General features: G+C 41.7%; 1 protein-coding gene across 1 annotated transcript in view; it reads left to right on the plus strand.

The window, feature by feature from the left end:
• The window catches only part of CNTNAP2 (contactin associated protein 2), a 1,184,740-nt gene that overhangs the window by 358,242 nt on the left and 806,443 nt on the right, over positions 1-20,055 (plus strand). The window contains exon 2 of the mRNA XM_065627584.1: positions 12,991-13,101. Within this exon, the coding sequence (XP_065483656.1) occupies positions 12,991-13,101 (111 nt within the window). The remainder of the gene's footprint in view (positions 1-12,990; positions 13,102-20,055) is intronic.

The raw sequence follows: 20,055 nt of genomic DNA on the forward strand, positions 1-20,055 counted from the left end.
GCCTATGCAATCTGAAAACAGAGGCCATCTCTGCATACTAATGCGCTGCAATCCAAAAAAGCTGCATTAATATTCCTATTGGTTGTCATTGGAGAGATGCCAATTCTCCTATGTATTTATTCACATTCCAGACTGCCCTTGCAATCTCATGATTACTTTCCACAAGTGCTTGGTGGCTTGTTCTTTCTCCTTGGCATGCTACAGAGAAATCACTCTACATATTCAAATTTGGGGAGAAAAATATGTTTAGGATAACTAGTATTTAGCGCACAGTACAAATTAAACCCAGATGATATGATTCTCTCCCTTGCTCTCCAACATTTACATTAGAATTCTTATTTTAAAAGGGCATATTTTGCATTACAAGTAAGGATTAAAAGTCACTTTGAACTTTTTTTCCTTGCACTTGACAGGGATTCTTATATAATTAATGAGTTGGATACATTGGTTCAAGATTTTGGGGTTTGTATTGTAAATGTTCTGTTTGTACAGTAAAAATGCTGTGGAAAAGAGAAATGGTTAAGCCTATTTTTTTTTTTTTTGTCAAAAAGCCATGGTTTTGTGTACTTCTTGGCTGAGATTTTTTTTTTTAAATGCTACTTCAGATTGACTCATCTGTTTCATGTTCTGCTAGCAATTAATTTTGGCTACTTTGGACTCAGAAGACAATATTGACCTTTTAGCTTCTAAGTAGATCAGCTTTTGAGTTCTTAATTTCTGATGTACACATATGGTGGTTTTTCTAGTAAAGTTGTTATTGGCAGCATGTTTGTCTCACAGCTAGTATCCTACAGCAAAATTATGATAATGGTGGTAATTTGATAGGAAATCTTGACTGAAGGTTTTGAAGGAGTGGTAAATTAGTGGATTTTTGGTTTGGTATTTTTTAAAGGTCTGTTTCTCAGTGCACACTGGTCCATAATGATGGAAAAGTCTGTGTTCTTCAAAATCACTCTTAGTAAGTCACTGTCACTTATTTCTCTTTTTACTTTGCTGACAGAATCTTTGCAAGAGATTCTGAGAGATCCTTCAGTGCAGCTTCCAATTATTAATAAAAGCCACCTGTGACTATAAATGTATACTGCTTATGTTTCTTTAACACTTCCAAGTGTAGAGTTGTTTGTATGCATTCTAACCTACTGCTAGATATAAATGTCAATAAGATACAGATGAACTGCAGATTGTGTTTTTCATCTACTCAAACAGACTGCTTTGATACAATGTCACCAACTTTACAGGTGACTTGATTATTGATCAGGATGGTAAGCATTTGAACAGACTTCTGTGAAGTGAAGCATCGAGTTTTTTTACTCTACTCTATAACGAGGATTAAGCTTTAGCAACTTCTAGGATTGATAAATCAAGAGCTTGTGTGTATATGGTCTGCTTTGTGCTATAATCAAGGCCTTGTCTCTTCAAATAGTCTGGTCCCTGTTCCCCAAATAGTTCATGGAATACATAAGTGAGAACTAAAGCAATTGCAGGCAAAGTAGATGCATGATGGGTAGACTATTGTCACCATTTACTGCAGGGGGCCAATAAACCATGGCAGATGCTCTCTCTTAACCCCCCGCCCTCCCCACTAAGGAAAGGTAATAGGAGGAAAAGGGAGAGAGAGTTGCACGTTGGAAAAGTTAAAAATGCTTTACTAATGCTGCTAATAAATAGAGAAAATAATACAAAATATACTGAACCAATCTTGAATTTCCTGGGGTAGTGCAGCGTTGCCCGTGGCGGAGCTGGAGCTGCTCCAGTGGCTGCAGAGAGGGTACCCAGAAGTCCTGGGCTGGACACCACAGCAAACCGGAACTGGATTCAGGGATGCAGGGTCTGGAATCAGGCCTCAGGTCACAGGGATGACAGGCAGGGTCTTCTTCAGATGTCAGCCATGGTGGAAGAGAGCAAGACCCTCGTGATCTCCTACTTTTATAGGGTATATGACATATGACATGTGTGGGTTGGAATACTTAGTTGGTCAATTTTAGTCACCTGTTCTGTCTGCCCCTCCTTGCAAATATGCCCCTCTCACTTATGGGATGTGCAAAATTTATCAGTGACCTTGCCTACCGTAGCAATAAGTCTAAACCTGGGCCTCTTCTGCATACCATTGCTACTCTTATCAGCTCTGGAGTGAACAGTGTCTGAAAAATATGCAGCCAAATTCAGAAAAGTGCAGTTACTTAGAAGAACTTAGCTGAAAGGAAAATTCACTAAAAGAGAACTGGTCTTGTTTTTAACAAAACTAGGACAACTATATAAATAAACTAAAATTGTAAACTATGAATAGAGTATAAAACAGCAAAGGATGGGTATCCTTTCCTGGTTTTTTTGAGTGCCAACACCAGAACATATGAGAAGCTGCACTTGGTAGGACTAAAGAGCTGTCTCACCTGGTATCTGGTTTCAGAACAGAGCAAGTGTGTAGCAGTCCCTCCCTTCCGTAGTCTTCAGGTCTTGAGGAATTTGGATTGTTGATTGCAGAGGTTTTGCCTTTGTGTTTAATGACATTAGATAACCTTTTTTCCATTGATGTAATTATTTGAATCTCAAGGAAGCTTTTTTCTGATGGACATACGCTGTAATTTCCCTCTGAATAGGAAAGACAGAGTAGCAAATGTCATCATACCTATGACAAAGTTATCAGTTCTTTCTATCCTAACAGAATGGAATAGAAGTGTGTTTTTGCTTCAGGAAGTTAACATTTAAATAGACCTAAGCTGACTTGGATGTTAATACATCAGTGAGATAAATGGTACTGAGGAGAGTTTATTTCTTTGCTGCTACGATGCTGGCAGGAGAGTGTGCTCTGTAATTGATTAACAGGGCACAGTACATTGACTTATATGGGGAAAGCTATTATATCTCAGTAACAGGAAGGTACTATATGATTCTGGTTTTAGTAAGTAAAAAAATTGCATTCTGCAGGAAATAACTAAAACTGCTGAAAGAACCAAAGGTTCCCAAGCATTCTTTTTTTTTTTTTCTGTTAAATCTGTGGCATAACAGCATTTCATTTTACGAAGAAAGTTTAAATAGTGCAATACATTTTGTGGAACTTCCATACAGGGCTAGAAATGTTAGCTTATATAAGCAGTCTTTTAACTTTTGTTCTGTTGGATCTAGAGTCATGATTTATTGATGAGACTTAATATCTTTTTTTACTGTCTTTTTATTTGAGGTATAATCCTTCCCTATAATTCATACACTTTTATGGTATATTTCTTATATTTGGAAGCCTAAATGAGCAAGCAGATTGGAGTGTTTGTTTTTTAAGCAATGAGAAATTGAGGTGTTTTTGGTTTTATTCTTTAGCCTAAGAGTTGGTATCCCAAAACAGGCATAGAAAGTGAATACAGTTCTAAACAATAGTGAAGGAAAATTTTATTAACTCTGCTTGTATTTTCTCTCCCCACCTCCTCCCCCACACTGTATTGGCAATTCCAACCAAAGTAATAAAGCAGCAGTCCAGATTCAATATTTTAGAAACACATATATAGCAAATGAAGTACATTCACAACGGTATGTAAAAAATTGTGACCTCAGTGGTAAATAAAGTGTGATACTTTCTGTGGGATTTTTTGTTTGTCTGCTTTTGGTTTTTTGTTTTATTCTTTCGAAGTAAAGAGGATGGATTAATGAAGCTGAGACACAAGGCAGGCCTTACAGGAGAGTGATGATTTAGAAGCTAATACTCTTTCCAAACATGTTTTTCCATATTTCCTTTTGTGTAGGTTCATGGATAGTAGCAACAAGACAGTAGGTGTCAAAGTAAGAGTAGCAGATTTTCTCAACAGCTACTGAGATCAGTAAAAGAAGTTCTGATGAGCTTCTGCTATTTGGAGAGGTGTTTTTTCATCTGTCTTCTTGCAAACACATTGTCTAGCATCTACGTTTGTTGTTGTTGCAGAAATTAAGGTTTTGCTCAGCTTTTATCCCTTTTTAAAAGTTTTTAATTGTGAATTAGGATAACTATTTTGTTTCAGAAGTTTCTTTTAGAATGCCATGACCAATAGCCTCCCATCATATTCATTGTGATCAAATTACATAAGTAGCAAACATTTTTGTAGCTAAATCTTATTATTCCTAATATTCTTGCATAAAGATGCATGTTTTTCTTCCCATCCCACTATATGAAACTGTAGGTGGGGGAAAATCATAGAAACCTTACAATTTGCTTTAAAAAACAAACATACAAGCAAAAACCAAAACCAACCATCCAAAAACCAAAAAAACCAGGAAACCGAACAAAGGTACATGTTCAACCTTAAAACATTAACTCTCTTTATTACTGACAATATATGTATTTCTCTTTTTCATTAACAGTAAATATTGTGTAAGATAAGCATAGGAAAAATGCTGTAAAGAGATTTTGTTATGTATTTTTAAACTATTTCTGAATATGTCTTCTTCAGCTTTTAAGTCTTCCATTCCATTTTTACCTAGACAACAGAACTAATGACAAATGACTTCAAATCTCTGGCTAAGTAACACCAATAATGAAGTGGCAGCCAGAGCAGTTTGCTAGCAGTCTTTAAGTTGAAAACCTATTTTTATGGACTATGAAAAATACACTATAGATAAACAAATATTTTAGAAAAAAAATGTCAAATAGCTGTCTTTCTGTGATTATGACATTTAGAGCAAAATTTGTAATGAGTACTTCAATCTGCTGCTCACTTCTGTTCTTAAGCTCTGACCTTGTACTACTCTGACTGAAATACTAGCAGCCTGGCACCCAAGATCTTAGAACATAGACCCTCACTCCATGCCATACCTCTCCTGCCAGGAAGAGGTCTTGTGTGATCCCAGTGTGCTCCTGGGGTGGTGCGATGGGAGCACAAGGCTTGTGCCATCCAGCTGCGGGCTTCTCACTAAATGTGCCTGTGGCCACAGTCAAAGTAGAGGGCAGAGGGGAATCGATCCTTCTGTTCTGTAATATGAACAATAACGCTTAGAAACATTTATCTTCCTTTGTCAATATTCCATCTTTAAATAGTGTGGTAGTAAACTTTAAAATAATTGGAATTGTCCTTTAATTCAGTGCAAAGCAACTGCCCTTTACTCTTGCCTGTGCTTTTATGCTGGTATCAATTTTGTTTTCTCCCTTAACAAACTCTCATAGATTTGTGAAGCAAACTTATTTATTTTGTTAAATGTCAAAATACTGATTCATGACCCAATGTTCTTCTGTATTTCTGTGCTTCAGTTTCTATTGCTGCGAAAGCAATTTTATTTTTCATTACACGAGACTGGAAATTTTAGGAGACCTGCATTACAAATGACTCAATTCACTAACAATTCTTTTTTTCCCCCTTAACGTTCTTCTGTTAAGGGTAGGATTAATTCAGTCTTCATGTGTGATCCAGTCTGACCAAATTACAGTTTGCTAATTGTACCAAAACTATATGGTGTGGCTCAGCATTAAATATACTGCCTGTCAGGAGCAGTCTAATGCTTTCTAGATACATAAATTGAGGGTGTTTCCACTTACATCGGAGCCTGTGTTGCAGTGTGTATGTTTAAAAAGATTGGTCAAGCCGAGTGGTGTAGGTTATGGGTTTTCTTTCTGTGGTAGGTTGTACTTGACATGCAAATAAGTAATTAACCCTACATATTTCAGCCATCTGTTGAAAAAAATGAGGAAAAACTAGAACAAAGGGCAGCACAATAGCTATCCAAGTATTTGAAAAATCAAAAGCCACTTGCCTTCATTCTAATTTACGTGACTTCATACAACAGTGGGAGATTTGTTTTAATAATTTTATTCATTAGAGAGGCAAAAGTTCTGAGTTTGGTTTTATTCCATCTTAGATACTAATACCAAATTAATCTTCTTTATAATGAGTAAAATAGAAGTGAAGTGCTCAAATGTATTATAGAGATTATATTTTTTAAAAATAGTTTACTTTTTTGTTTCAGTGAATCTGTAATATGTGATCATTTACAGGCATTTATTCATGTACTCTAATTTATTTTCTTTTTAAAATGTCGGGTTGCCAGCACTTCAATTAAAGAACAGAAAGTTTATATCTTATCTATTTCTTATGAAGCTATAATGATAATACTTTTCTTTGGCAGTGCATTTTCATGTCACCAAAAACATTCCAGATATATCAGGGCAAGCTTTTCTGTTCATATGTAGTATCCCTCAAGAGAGTGATGGCCCATGCTTAGGCATTACTATTTGTTCTCAGGGTACCCAGCTCCCTGAACTAGAAGACAGAGAAGGGGAGCAGAATGAAACCCCCAATAATACAAGGGGAAATGGTGAGCAACCTGCTATACCATTTAGACAGGGATGAGATCCACCTAAGGGTTCTGAGGGAGCTGGCAGAGGTGCTCATCAACTGACTTTCAATTATTCATCAACAGCACTGGCCAGCTGGGGAGGTCCCAGTTGACTGGAGGTTAGCAAATGTGACACCCATCTACAAGAAGGACTGGAAGGAGGATCCAGGAGACTACAGGCGAAGTCAATCTGACCTCGGGGCTGGGGAAGATTATGGAGCAGATCATCCTGAGTGCCATCATGTGGCACATACAGGGCAACCAAGCAATCAGGCCCAGTCAGCGTAGGTTTATGAAAGGCAGGTCCTGCTTGACCAACCTGATCTCCTTCCATAACAAAGTGACCCACTTAGTGGGTAAGGGAAAGACTGTGGATGTTGTGAACTTAGACTTCAGTAAAGCCTCTGACACTGTTTCCCACAGCATTCTTCTGGAGAAGCTGGCAGCTCATGGCTTGGATGGGCCTGCTCTTTGCTGAGTAAAAAACTGTCTGGATGGCCAGGCTCAAGGAGTTGTGGTGAATGGAGTCAAATCCAGTTGGTGGATGGTCACGAGTGGTGTTCCCCAGGGCTCAGTATTGGGGCCAGTTCTGTTTAATCTGTTTATCAATGATCTGGATGAGGGAATTGAATGCACCCTCAGTAAGATTGCAGATGACACCAAAGTAGGTGGGAGTCTTGATCTGCTTGAGGCTAGGAATGCCATACAGAGGGATTTGGACTGGATGGATCATTGGGCTGAGGCCATTTGTATGAGGTTCAATAAGACCAAGTGCCGGGTCCTGCACTTGGGTCACAACAGCCCCATGCAATGCTACAGGCTTGGTAAAGAGTAACTGGAAAGCTGCCTTGTGAAAAAGGATCTGAGGGTGTTGATTGATAGCCAGGTGAACATGACCCAGCATTGCCAAGGTGGCCAAAAAGGCCAACAGCATCCTGGCTTGTATCAAGAAGAGTGTGGCCAGCAGGACTAGGGAAGTGATTGTCCTCCTGTATTCAGCGCTGGTGAGGCTATATCTCAAATACTGTGTTCAGTTGTGGGCCCCTCACTGCAAGAAAGACATTGAAGTGCTGCAAAGGGTTCAGAGAAAGGCAACAAAGCTGCTGAGGGGTCTGGAGCACAAGTCGGCTGAGGAGCAGCTGAGGGAACTGGGGCTGTTTAGCCTGGAGAGGAGGAGGCTGAGGGGAGACCTTATGGCTCTCTTCAACTACCTGAAAGGAGGTTGTAGCATGGAGAGTGTTGGTCTCTTCTCCCAAGTAGCAAGCGATAGGACAGGAGGAAATGGCCTGGAGTTCTCCAGCGGAGATTTAGATTGGATATTTGGAAAAATTTCTTCACGGAAAGGGTTGTCAGGCATTGGAACAGGCTATGCAGTGAAACGGTTGAGTCACCATCCCTGGAGGTGTTCAAAAGATGTGTAGATGTGGCGTGTAGAGCGGCTGGCGTGGTGTGGGCATTACCACGGTGACAGCAGGAGATTTAAAAATGGTTGAAACCAGGAACTAGCACTCAGTCCCCGAGGTCAGCTGATTGGAGCCAGCACAGCCGGATCCGCATCGGCAGATCCCAAGGTACAGGGGATTTTTTGGTTTTGATTTTACGACCTGGCAGCCCTTGTGAGAGCAGCTGATGTGACATGGGCGTTGCCAGGGTAACAACAATCACACCCCCGCCCCAGCCTTGACAAAGCCTCAGGGAGGGCAGGGACACGTCGCTGCCCACCAGGCACTGGGAGGTGAGACCAGCGTGTGAAGCGGGTGAGCAGCACCCACACTGTGCTGCGGCAGCGGGTGCGGTAGCTCCTGCAGCAGGGTGCAGAGGTGCTGTCCCTCCTTGCTCCATAGACCATCTCACCTATTGGCAGTGTCCCAGACTGCAGCTGACCATGGTCTCCTCCAGACAGAGAGCTTGCCCCAAAAAGACTGTGGCAACCCAGACGGAGGGCCTGCCCCGATCTGTGTCTGTTCAGGTGTCTGGCTGCAGGGAGTGCCAGAGGCTGCTGCTGCCGGGGGAGGGAGGCAGGCATTCCACCTGCGTGAGGTGTGAGCAGGTGCGAGATCTGCTCAGCATGGGGGTGGAACTGAAGGAGGAGGTCGAGAGACTGAGGACCATCAGGGAGTGTGAGAAGGAGATTGACTGGTGGAGTAACTCCCTGGTGTGCCAGCCAGAAAGGCACCAGGGAGATACACCCCAAAAGGTGATGGACCCCCTGCTCTGTCGGGCAGAAGGGGGAGACCTGGGACAGCCCCTGCCCTGTGGCTGTCAGGCAGAGGTGGGGGACCAAAAAGATGAGGAGAGTTGGAAGCAAGTCCCAGTTCGGCATCATGAGCAACCCCCCTCCCTACCTGCCTTGCTTCCCCAGGTGCCCCTCCATAATAGGTTTGAGGCCCTGGATCTTGAAGGAGAGGCAGGTGAGGATGTGGTGGAAGGCACAACTATGAGGTCACAAAGGAAGAGGCAGTTGACTCCACACCTCAAGTCTGCCTCCGATAAGGAAGAAAGAAGGGTAATTGTAGTAGGCAATTCCTTTCTGAGAGGAACAGAGGGCCCAATATGCAGAGTTGACCCTCATCATAGGGAAGCGTGCAGTCTACCCAGAGCCCGGATCAGGGATATCACCAGGGCACTCCCCAGCCTGGTGCACTCGACAGACTACGACCCGCTACTGATCTTCCAGACAGGTGGGGAGGAAGCTGCATCCCGTAGTCTGAGGGGAATGAAGAAAGACTTCAAGGCCTTGGGATGTTTCGTGAAAGAGTCTGGAGTGCAAGTTATTTTATCTTTCCTCCTTCCATTTTGGGGTCATGACGTGGGATGTAATAGAAGGATCCAGTCCATAAATGCTTGGCTATGAGACTGGTGCTACAGGCAGGGCTTTAGATTCTTTGATAATGGCTGGTTTTATAAGACACCAGTCCGGACAGTGATACGTGGGAAAGGTTTATCTCACAGGGGCAGAAGGATGCTGGGACAGGAATTAGCAGGGCTCATTTGGAGACCTTTAAAGTAGATTTGAAGGGGGATGGGGTTGTAGCTGGACTTGCACCAGTGGGGCAGCACTCTGGAATTGATGAAGACCGGGAGGCCTCCCACCCTCCTAGGGTGAAATCGGTGTGCTCAGCTCGCTCCCTGAAATGCCTGTACACCAATGCATGCAAACATGGGGAATAAGCAGGAGGAGTTAGAAACCCGTGTTTGGTCAGGAGATTATGATCTGGTGGCAATTACAGAGACATGGTGGGACAGCTCGCATGACTGGAATGTGGTCGTGGATGGCTGTGTCCTTCTCAGGAAAGACAGGCCAGCAAGGCTAGGTGGTAGAGATGCTCTTTACGTGAGAGAGCAACTACAATGTATAGAGTACTGTCCAGGGGCGGATGAGGAGGGAGTTGAGAGTCTGTGGGTGAGAATTAAAGGGCAGGCTGGCATGGGTGATACTGTTGTGGGTGTCTATTACAGGCCACCAGATCAGGGTGAGGAAGTTGACCAGGCCTTCTACAGGCAGCTGAGAGCAGCCTCAGAATTACAGGCCCTGGTTGTCGTGGGGGATTTTAACTATCCTGATGTTTGCTGGAAGGCCTACTCAGCCAGCCATCCACAGTCTAGGAGGTTCCTCCAGTGCACCGATGATAACTTTCTGATGCAAATGGTGGAGGAGCTGACTAGGAGAGGAACGCTGCTGGATCTCATTCTCACTAACAAGAAGGGTCTAGTTGAAGCAGTAAAGGTTGAGGGCTGTCTTGGTTACAGCGACCATGAGATGGTGGAGTTCAGGATCTCATGTGGCAGGAACAGAATACCAACCAGAATGGCAACCCTGGACTTCAGTAGGGCCAAATTTGGCCTTTTCAAGCAATTGCTAGGGGAAATCCCATGGGACAAGGCACTTGGAGGTAAAGGAGCCCAAGATAGTTGGTTAGCATTCAAGGATTGCTTTTTCCAACCTCAAGATCAGATCATCCCAACAGGTAGGAAGTCAAGGAGGGGAGCCAGGACACCCGCTTGGTTAAACAGGGAACTGCTGGGCAAACCCAAGTGGAAGAGGAGAGTCTACAGATCATGGAAGTAGGGGCTTGCCACTTGGGAAGAATATAAGGCTGTTGTCAGAGGATGTAGGGAGGCAACTAAGAAAACTAAGGTCTCCTTAGAATTAAACCTTGCAGGAGGGGTCAAGAACAACAGAAAGAGCTTCTTCAAATACATGGCAGATGAAACTACACTAGAGGCAGTGTAGGCCCACTGATGAATGAGGTGGGTGCCCTGGTGACAGAAGATACAGAGAAGGCAGAGTTCCTGAATGCTTTTTTTGTCTCTGTCTATACTGCTGGAGGCTGTCCTGAGGAGCCCCGTACCCCTGAGGCCCCAGAGGAAGTCAGAACAATGGAGGAGTGTGCCTTGATTGATGAGGACTGGGTTAGGGAGCAATTAAGCAATCTGGACATCCATAAATCCATGGGTCCTCATGGGGTGCAGCGGTGGGTGCTGAAGGAGCTGACTGAAGTCATTGCTGGACCACTCTTCATCATCTTTGCCAAGTCTTGGGAAACAGGAGAGGTGCCTGAGGACTGGAGGAAAGTACATGTCCCTCCAGTCTTCAAAAAGGGCAAGAAGAAGGAGCTGGGTAACTATAGACTGGTCAGCCTCACCTCCATCCCTGAAAAGGTAATGGAACAACTTATCCTTGGTGCTGTCTCAAGGCATATCAAGGATAAGAGGGTCATTAGCGGCAGTCAGCATGGCTTCAGCAAGGGGAAGTCATGCTTAACCAACCTCGTAGCCTTTTCTGAGGACATAACCAGGTGGATAGATGATGGTAAAGCAGTGGATGTGATCTATCTTGATTTCAGTAAAGCATTTGACACCGTCTCCCACAGCATCCTCGCAGCTAAACTGAGGAAGTGTGGTCTGGACGATCGGGTAGGGAGGTGGACTGTTAACTGGCTGAAGGAAAGAAGCCAGAGAGTTGTGGTCAATGGGGCAGAGTCTAGTTAGAGGCCTGTATCTAGTGGAGTGCCTCAAGGGTCAGTACTGGGACCAATACTATTCAATATATTGATCAACGACTTGGATGAGGGAATAGAGTGCACTGTCAGCAAGTTTGCTGATGACACCAAGCTGGGAGGAGTGGCTGACACGCCAGAAGGCTGTGCTGCCATCCAGCGAGACCTGGGCAGGCTGGAGAGTTGGGTGGGGAGAAATTTAATGAAATATAACAAGGGCAAGTGTAGAGTCTTATATCTGGGCAAGAACAACCCCAGGTTCCAGTATAAGCTGGGGAACGATCTGTTGGAGAGCAGTGTAGGAGAAAGGGACCTGGGGGTCCTGGTGGACAGCAGGATGACCATGAGCCAGCACTGTGCCCTTGTGGCCAAGAAGGCCAATGACATCCTGGGGTGTATTAGAAGGGGGGTGGTTAGTAGGTCGAGAGAGGTTCTCCTTCCCCTCTACTCTGCCCTGGTGAGACCTCATCTGGAATATTGTGTCCAGTTCTGGGCCTCTCAGTTCAAGAAGGACGGGGAACTGCTGGAGAGAGTCCAGCGCAGGGCTACAAAGATGATTAAGGGAGTGGAGCATCTCCATTATGAGGAAAGGCTGAGGGAGCTGGGTCTCTTTAGCTTGGAGAAGACTGAGGGGTGACCTCATTAATGTTTATAAATATGTAAAGGGTGAGTGTCAGGAGGATGGAGCCAGGCTCTCCTTGGTGACAACCAATGATAAGACAAGGGGCAATGGGTAGAAGCTGGAACACAGGAGGTTCCACTTAAATATGAGAATAAACTTCTTCTCAGTGAGGGTGACAGAGCACTGGAACAGGCTGCCCAGGGAGGTTGTGGAATCTCCTTCTCTGGAGACATTCAAAACCTGCCTGGACACTTTCCTGTGTAACCTCATCTGGGTGTTCCTGCTCCGGCAGAGGGATTGGACTAGATGATCTTTCGAGGTCCCTTCCAATCCCTAACATTCTGTGATTCTGTGATTCTCTATGTGGCACCTGAGGACATGGTTTAGTGGTGGACTTGGCAGTGTTAACACTTCCAGGGTTGGGGCATCCACAGCTTCTCTGGGCAACCTGTTCCAGTGCCTCACCACCCTCAGTGAAGAGTTTCTTCCTTGTATCTAATCTAAATCTGCCCTCTTTCAGTTTAAAGCCATTACCCCTTATCCTATCACTACATGCCCCTGTTAAAAGTTCCTCTCCAGCTTTCTTGTAGGTCCCCTTCAGGTACTGGAAGGCTGCTGTAAGGTCGCCTCAGAGCCTTCTCTTCTTCAGGCTGAACAACCCCAACTCTCTTTGCCTGTCTTCATAGGAGAGGTACTCCAGCCTTCTGAATATCTTCATGGCCCTCCTCTGGACTTGCTCCAACAGATCCATGTCCATCTTATGCTGGGGGCCTCAGAGGTTAATGCAGTACTCCAGGTGGGGTTATATGGGAGTTGAAAGAGGGGGAGAATCACCTCCCTTGACTTGCTGGTCGCACTTCTTGTTTGGTGTTTTCTTTGTGTTGTTTTTATTGTTGTTGGTTTTGGTTGGTTAGGGGTTTATTCGTTTATTTTTCCTGAAATGTTGGGATGCAGCCACATGCAGTTGACATGTACAAAATTACAAAAAAATCTTTTGTTAGTGAAAATAAAGGGCACATTGCCCCTTAATCTTTATGAATTATTAACAGCATAAAGTGAAACTCTTTTCTTGTGTTTCAGAAAAGTGTGATGAACCAATGGTCTCAGCATTACCCCACTCCTCGTTCAGCAGCTCATCATCTATGACAAGCAGCTATGTGCCAGGTTATGCAAAGTTAAACAAGAGAGGAGGTAAGGGGCAATACCTTAACACTCAGATGTTTAGAGAAAAAATGATGAATGATATTTTTAATATGACTTCTTTTGTAAATTGAATGAATTTTTGTTTCATTATATGTGACAGTAATTGCACTCCATTGCACTGCAGGGAGAAATACACTACTGATAGCATGTAGCAGCATGGGCCAAATGCCTAATGTCGATGGACTCATATGGTATGGTTGTATAATTGACTTCAGTTAAAAAGGCATACCTGTGCTCATTGGATGAATGAACATTTGCAAAGTCATGGTTGTTGAAGCAAAACTAAACTTTGTTGCTTTGTTGGTTTGTTTCCCTTTTAGCAATGACTGCTATCATTCGCTTTTTTCTGGCACTACAGGAACTTTGCCTTTTGCTTGTACTTCTGTAATGCCATGAGCTGTTTTTCAGAAGTAAGAAAGTCACCTCAGTTTTAGTGGTTGGAAGAATAAGTGCAGAAGTTTGATCTACCTGGCCTTAACTATATCTTTAGGGCTAGGAAAATGGTCTGAACACAAGTCTTTACCTTCAGTTGCAGGAATTCTCCTAGAATTCTTTGATATGTCTAGGTATCTGTATATATATATATCATTTTGATATCAATCTCTAAATTAATTTCACAGGAATGACACATTCAAACACGAAACTTTAATGGGAAATGAGTATTCTGAATACTATTGATTTTTTTTTCTAAATATCAATCTAAAAGCCCTGGAATCTAAAATTTCAGAGATTGTTGGGAAATTAGCTTATGGTTGAATACAAAAATATTATCTTACCTGCAAAATTCATGTCAACGGTATAATAAACTGGCTTAGTGAACCTAGAGTTAAGAAATACTTTCATTTCAGAGAGGAAGATGAAAGGCCAAGTGACTACAGTACCCCAGTCTTCTAAATCCTAAAGATGTATAATAATGGTCATTAGACTTGTGGAAGGTTGGGTTATTTGCACTGCTGTTTTTATTTTTCCTGCTCCTGAAGGAATCATGTTGCTCCTGCCTAGATACCATATTCTACCTCCTTGTCCCGCCCACCCCCCCCCCCAAAAAAAAAAAAAAAAGGCAATCTTTCGAGTGTTTGTAAACAAAATCTGGAATACTTTCAAATGGTGGAACACGCTTGAGGTTAAAAGCAGAATTTGTGGCATCAAAACTAAGGCCTAAGCTGCCCATGTTGTCCACCAGTTTTTTATAATGTTGTTTGTACAGTTTCTGAGTCAAGAAGAAACACCTTATGAGCAAAGCCATGCATCTACTCTTAGCCTAGTTGTCATCAAAGACTAAATCTTGGCCTAGCTATTATTAACAACAAAAAAATATATATCGGTAGGGAGAAAAGTCTCAATAATGAAACAGACTATATGTACATACTTACTTGTGTCTATCCCTTTCCCTGGTGTTATGCTCCCCCTGTCAAAGCTCCTCCAAGTTCTGGTGGATGGCTTTAGGTGAGGGGGAAGCTATGATGCATTGTCAGTGTCCCAGACTCTTTACTGGGAGGATGACTCAGATGTGAATGACAACATTGACATGGCAAGATCTGCTTGAGATTAACTTTATGTGTTTTCAGGGAATGGGAGAGGGGAGCTGTTCCATGACGAGGGCCATGCTGGAGATACGGGCAGCCCTGGGGCAGGTGGTACCCTGGCTGCTGGGCTGCCAACCTCTGTGCATAAGGGTGGGCATTGCTGGTGGCACCAGAAGGTTCTGCCAGTTGTCTGGAGATCATTGCACAGGAAGGGATGAGCCAGGTCTAATGTAGAGGCAGGAACCTCAATCCACAAGTGGGGAAGAAATGGGGCTGGGTGTGAATACACCTAGGACATGGCTCAGGTAGGGCCTGGGTGGCTGAAATGGGGACCCCAGGCCCATGGGCAGAGGGAGAGGGTCTCCATCAGCGCTGGACAGGACAGTTATGGCCTGCTGGTACCCTCAAGGCCCTGACATTGATCTTTGTTTATCACTCTGCAGTTCCATATGTCTGAATTCTCTGTATGTGTGTGTTTTACATGTGTAGGATTCTTGTTCTTAGATCTCTTTTTCTGTTTTAGTTTTGTTTTGGTTTGGGGTTTTTTTAATTGGTTGTGGTTTTCGTTTGTTTGTCTATTTTGGTTTGGTTTTAGTCCTGTAAAGTCAGCCCTAGCCAGCTCCCAAGGCTGCTTTCTTTTAATGATGGTAATTGACCTGGTGAATTGCATATAGCCCTGCTCCCTCTAGTACCACCTTGTGCCTGTACTTTCAATACCTCTGCTATCCTCCTATGATTGTAGTCCTCTGCATGACGTTTTTGTTCTACAGTAATAGTTTGTTCTCTACAGAGTATCTACTTTAGGTACAGAAATATATCCGAATTATTATACCAATAGTCACTAGCCCATGCAACCACAAAGCTAAGCTAAAGGTAAAACAGATTAGGCTATGTTACCTGCTTGTTCGAAAATTGCTATTACAACTAAATGAGCTAAACAGACTGTCAAGCTGTAGTCTTGAAGCCCTGCAGAGTTGATGCAAAGCCTGTGGCCTGCCAGTAGCACTGGCAATTTCTTTGGTTTTAGGCCTGCAGACTAGCAGATAGCATTGTTTATTGCTTTGGAAATTTGTAAGTCAACTTCTGAATGAGAATAGATGCCATTTCATGCTGGATTTGGGATTTTATTCCAGTGCTGCCTTTATTTTACCACATAGCTTTCAGTAATTCTCAGTTTTTCTGTTGCCATGTGTCTGAACATGGCTTTTGATAGGATGTTGAGTCCCTTAATTTATGTTTTCAGCTGTTCATTATCCAGATGAAAAAAGATAAGGAACAGTTCAATTCTAAAGCACTGCTCATCATCTGGCTTGAATTCTGCTGTATCTGATCAGAGTTGTGTTCATTTGCTTCCTATTCCTTGCTCTACAATATACAAAAAGTAATTAGAGTCACTCTAATATGATAAAGATTTGCATCAACCTGGTGGACAGGATCTTCAAATTGATTTTAGATGACTAGTTCTCCTTTTAGTTTACTAGACTTTTTATTCTTTTGTAAGTGAAAGATAAATCAGACATTTGGAATTTTTTTTTCTTATAATTAAAAGAAATTTCCCCTCCCCTTTCTTACCCTTATAATCACTACAGTGCGGTTTCTTTTAATGATGTTTCTTTAGCAATGTGGATCTACAGTGCTGTCATTAATCAAACATTTGCTTAATTTCCTCCATCAAAAGGTCATTTGAAATTTAGTTGCACCTCTTTGCTTAAATACTAACTTCTTAGATTGTTGTCATCCATCTCTCGATACCTGTGAAGCCTAGCACACATACTTTTCAAAACTGAAGCTTTGATATATACATTACCTTATTTTGCTTTCCTAATTCTAGTGCCAGTAGAAGTACTGCAAAATTCAGGAATGTGTTTAACATGGGAACTTGGCCTTTGCTATCTTTGTGTTTCTGCTTCTACAAATGATAAAAAATAGCTCAGTTTTAATGCTGAGCTATTTTACAACATCATGAAATTACAGATGTTTCTAATCAAACCAATAAAAAGGGAATCCAGGGTTTTTTTCTCTCCAAAGAGTCATTATCAGCTAATAGGTTCCCAAATCAAATGTGCTACTTAAACCACATTGTGCTCAAGCCATTAAATGGAAAGAACTCCCCCTCCTCCTGCCCCAGACCCTTTAAATTAAGGAAATATGCAATTGAAAAATTCTGGTCTCCAACCCAATTATATTTTTCTTCACCGTTTTCATGGCACTTCACCCTAGACTGGAAAACACTTTAACACAATAGATAGTTTATTTTATTCTCTTGATTAAGACACTGATTTACTGAACAGTCACATCATATTATTAAGAAGGTTGTAGTTGTGACTGTAGTTGTTCTGGTTTAGTTTCCTGCTATAAATGTTACAATTGGAAGGATACACATCAAAGAGTTTAATATTTTCAGCGGTTTGTAGGAGGCTTAAAAAGCAGAAACATCCACAAATTGATTCCTAATATTTGATATCACTTTGTTCACAAATCCTGTAACTAGTGATTCAGACAAACAGAACTAAAACTTCATGGAATGACACTGATCTGGAAACTGATCTTCCAGGATGTATCTTTAAGGTATTTTGCTTTGTCAGTATGTGAGAATATTTCACATTATCCACAGCTGTCTACTCAGAGCCTTGTAAGCCTTTGCTGACTTAGAGATTAGTACATATACTTTGTTCAAAGGAAATGTAGATTTGATGGCCGGAGTATGACTTGATTAGAAAAGTTAACTTCTCCAAATCTGTTTACTTGGTGTTTCACAGTCTTCTGTGTTGCCCCTTGTTCCAGTTCTGATCCTTATTTCTTATAAGGGGAAGCAGAGAGAAGTATCCTGAGCATTTCTTAGAGAGAAGAAAAAAAATATTTTTAATTAGAGCAAAAACTGCTGATTGGAGAAACAAATATTCAATGGTCACCTCTAAGGTTTGTCAGTCTCTTGCAAATTCATACCAAAATGCATAAAACATTTGAGGCCCCAGTTTCAATGTCAGTGAGTAAGTCTTTGATTTGTATACTTGTTACAGCTATGAATCTTGTGTTCCCACAATCTCAAAGAGCCGGAGGCCTGGGCATACAGTGCACACGTGCCTTTTACACCAGGTCTCTCTTTCACCAATTCCCAAAGCACCCCAACTGTCTCATGCGCTGCCTTCCCTCTTCAGCCTTCCTTGGTACTCTCAATCATAGCAGCTGTGAAAAGCAAGCAAAATGTTTTCATTTTATTATTGTGGAAGGAAGTAAGGAACAAGCAGGCCCCAGAAAATGTAGACTATTTTGCCTTTTTCTCTTTGTGAGCAAAGAAAGGTGGTTGCTCTGTTATGCTACTACTTAGCAACACATTTAAATATAGTGCTGGATGAAGCCATTGCTGCTATCCCTGTCGTGCCCACTAAGTAAGGGAGCTGAAGAACCTTTGAAACTTTAGGTGTGGTAAAACTCATGTGGAGACTGGAATGATGCAAAGAATTGCATAGTGAAAGTAGGTTTGGGGAAGGTAGAGTGTGGTGACTCCCAACTTCTATTAAAAGCTTATAAGCAAAAGCTCGGGTGTAAAAAGCTAAACGTCACTGACTTAGTAACTGTTCAGACAAAGGTTGCTGCAGTCGGATTCTATCAAATTATCCTTTTGAAAGTGAGATAATTATTCATTTTAAACAACTAAGTCTTAGCACTATACTGTATTGTATTTTTTCCTGGTTTTTAAAATTATAAAAAACTAGTAGGGTGTTGTTCAGTGCCAGTTTAGCAAAAGTACAGATTATTTTTTAAATGTCTGTAGCTTGTATGAGAAAACAAAGCACCGCAGAAGAGGAGAAATATGTGTGTTCCTGTCACTATTACTTTTATCTAAATAAATGCAAACATTAAATTTTTGAATACTATAAAATCCTAAAACTTTTCGCTTTGGACACACTTCTTAAAAATATTTTGAATATTCTCTCAGTTATCTGCTCACATTCCATACCTATGTAAACCAATTATTTTTAAAGGTATTAAATCATCCAATGTAATATCTGGAGAGATCTGAGAATGTGTTACCTTTGAAAAAATATTTAATTTTCTTTCTCAGAATGACTGACACAGAAATCATTCTTATTGGCACATAAACATATGCCATTAAGTTCTTCATAATATTTCGACACTTTTTAACTGAAATCTAGTTAGCAGGCTAGCTAAAAATATTTTAGTTCCTTACATTTTTGTCATACCTGTTCTTCTGCGAAAGTAGCCCATATTGCTACCACCTTAAAACTAAAGTGGCACCAGAGGAAAGGAGAGTTTTCAATTAGCTCAATCTAGACCTTTTAAAAAATCTATCTATAGTAGCTTTTGCATTTGAGATGTCAAGGTTATAAGGTCTAAAAATTTTTGACCTCCCATCAGTAGAATCAATAGACTGTATCACATCATAAGGAGGATTCTTAGCACAAGTTTGATCTACTGCATTATCAATCTTCCTTTTAACGGTTCCCTAACTATTGGACCTTAGACTTCTTGCTAGTACAAGAATTAATGCTGTCCATAATCCACCTCATACCATTTTAATTTAGGGAAGAAATTCTACATTATTTCAACATAATGTAATGTTATATAATTGGAAGCTGCTTGAAACTGAGCAGAGTCTCAGAACTTCAGAAACAATCCCAGTAGACAGTGAAAGTATGAAGGTCATAATGAATCTTTGGATGTATGGAAATTATCTTTTGTGCAGTGGAATAAAGAAGAAGAAATCTGACATCCAGGGCCCTCTTTCTAGTCCAGCATTAGGAGAGAATCTGAAGCCGCCAACAAAATTGATAATGGAATACCAGAGGAAGTTTCTGTAGGGCAGTTGATCTTAAAAAACCAGTCCTTTATCACCACTATGTAACTCCTGTCCAGGCTTTTGTATCTCTTTTAATCAGAGTGCTGACCTTGACCTGTTATCAGAATTATTGATATGTCTATAAAACAAGCATCAAAAATTTTAAGTGTTAGCATAGGTGTAATTGAGTTAGGATTTTTTTTCTTCCTCAGTGGAGTTTTAAATTTTGCCTTCTGAGTGGAAGATGCAAGAACTCATCTATAATGGGATATGATTCTTTTATTCCCAAAATCGTTCCCAGTAGGTCAATTAGATCTGTTCTGCAACTGCTCTACCAATATAATAAAATGCTTCTGAGAGTCTCACATTAGAAGAAATTGGGGACATCTGGCCTAAGCTCTTTTTAGCATGGCCATTAAAACTTCCAATACCATCACCAATATCACTACTTCTCCAGTTCCTTATTGCTTTTCTATAATGGTGTATGAAAAGGGTTTCATAGAATCATAGAACCAGAATGTTTTTTGTTGGAAAGGACCTCAAAGATCATCTAGTTCCAACCCCCCTGCCATGGGCAAGGACACCTTCCACTAGATCAGGTTGCTCAAAGCCCCA

The sequence above is a fragment of the Caloenas nicobarica genome, chromosome 2, assembly GCF_036013445.1.
Source record: "Caloenas nicobarica isolate bCalNic1 chromosome 2, bCalNic1.hap1, whole genome shotgun sequence".
Lineage (NCBI taxonomy): Eukaryota > Metazoa > Chordata > Aves > Columbiformes > Columbidae > Caloenas > Caloenas nicobarica.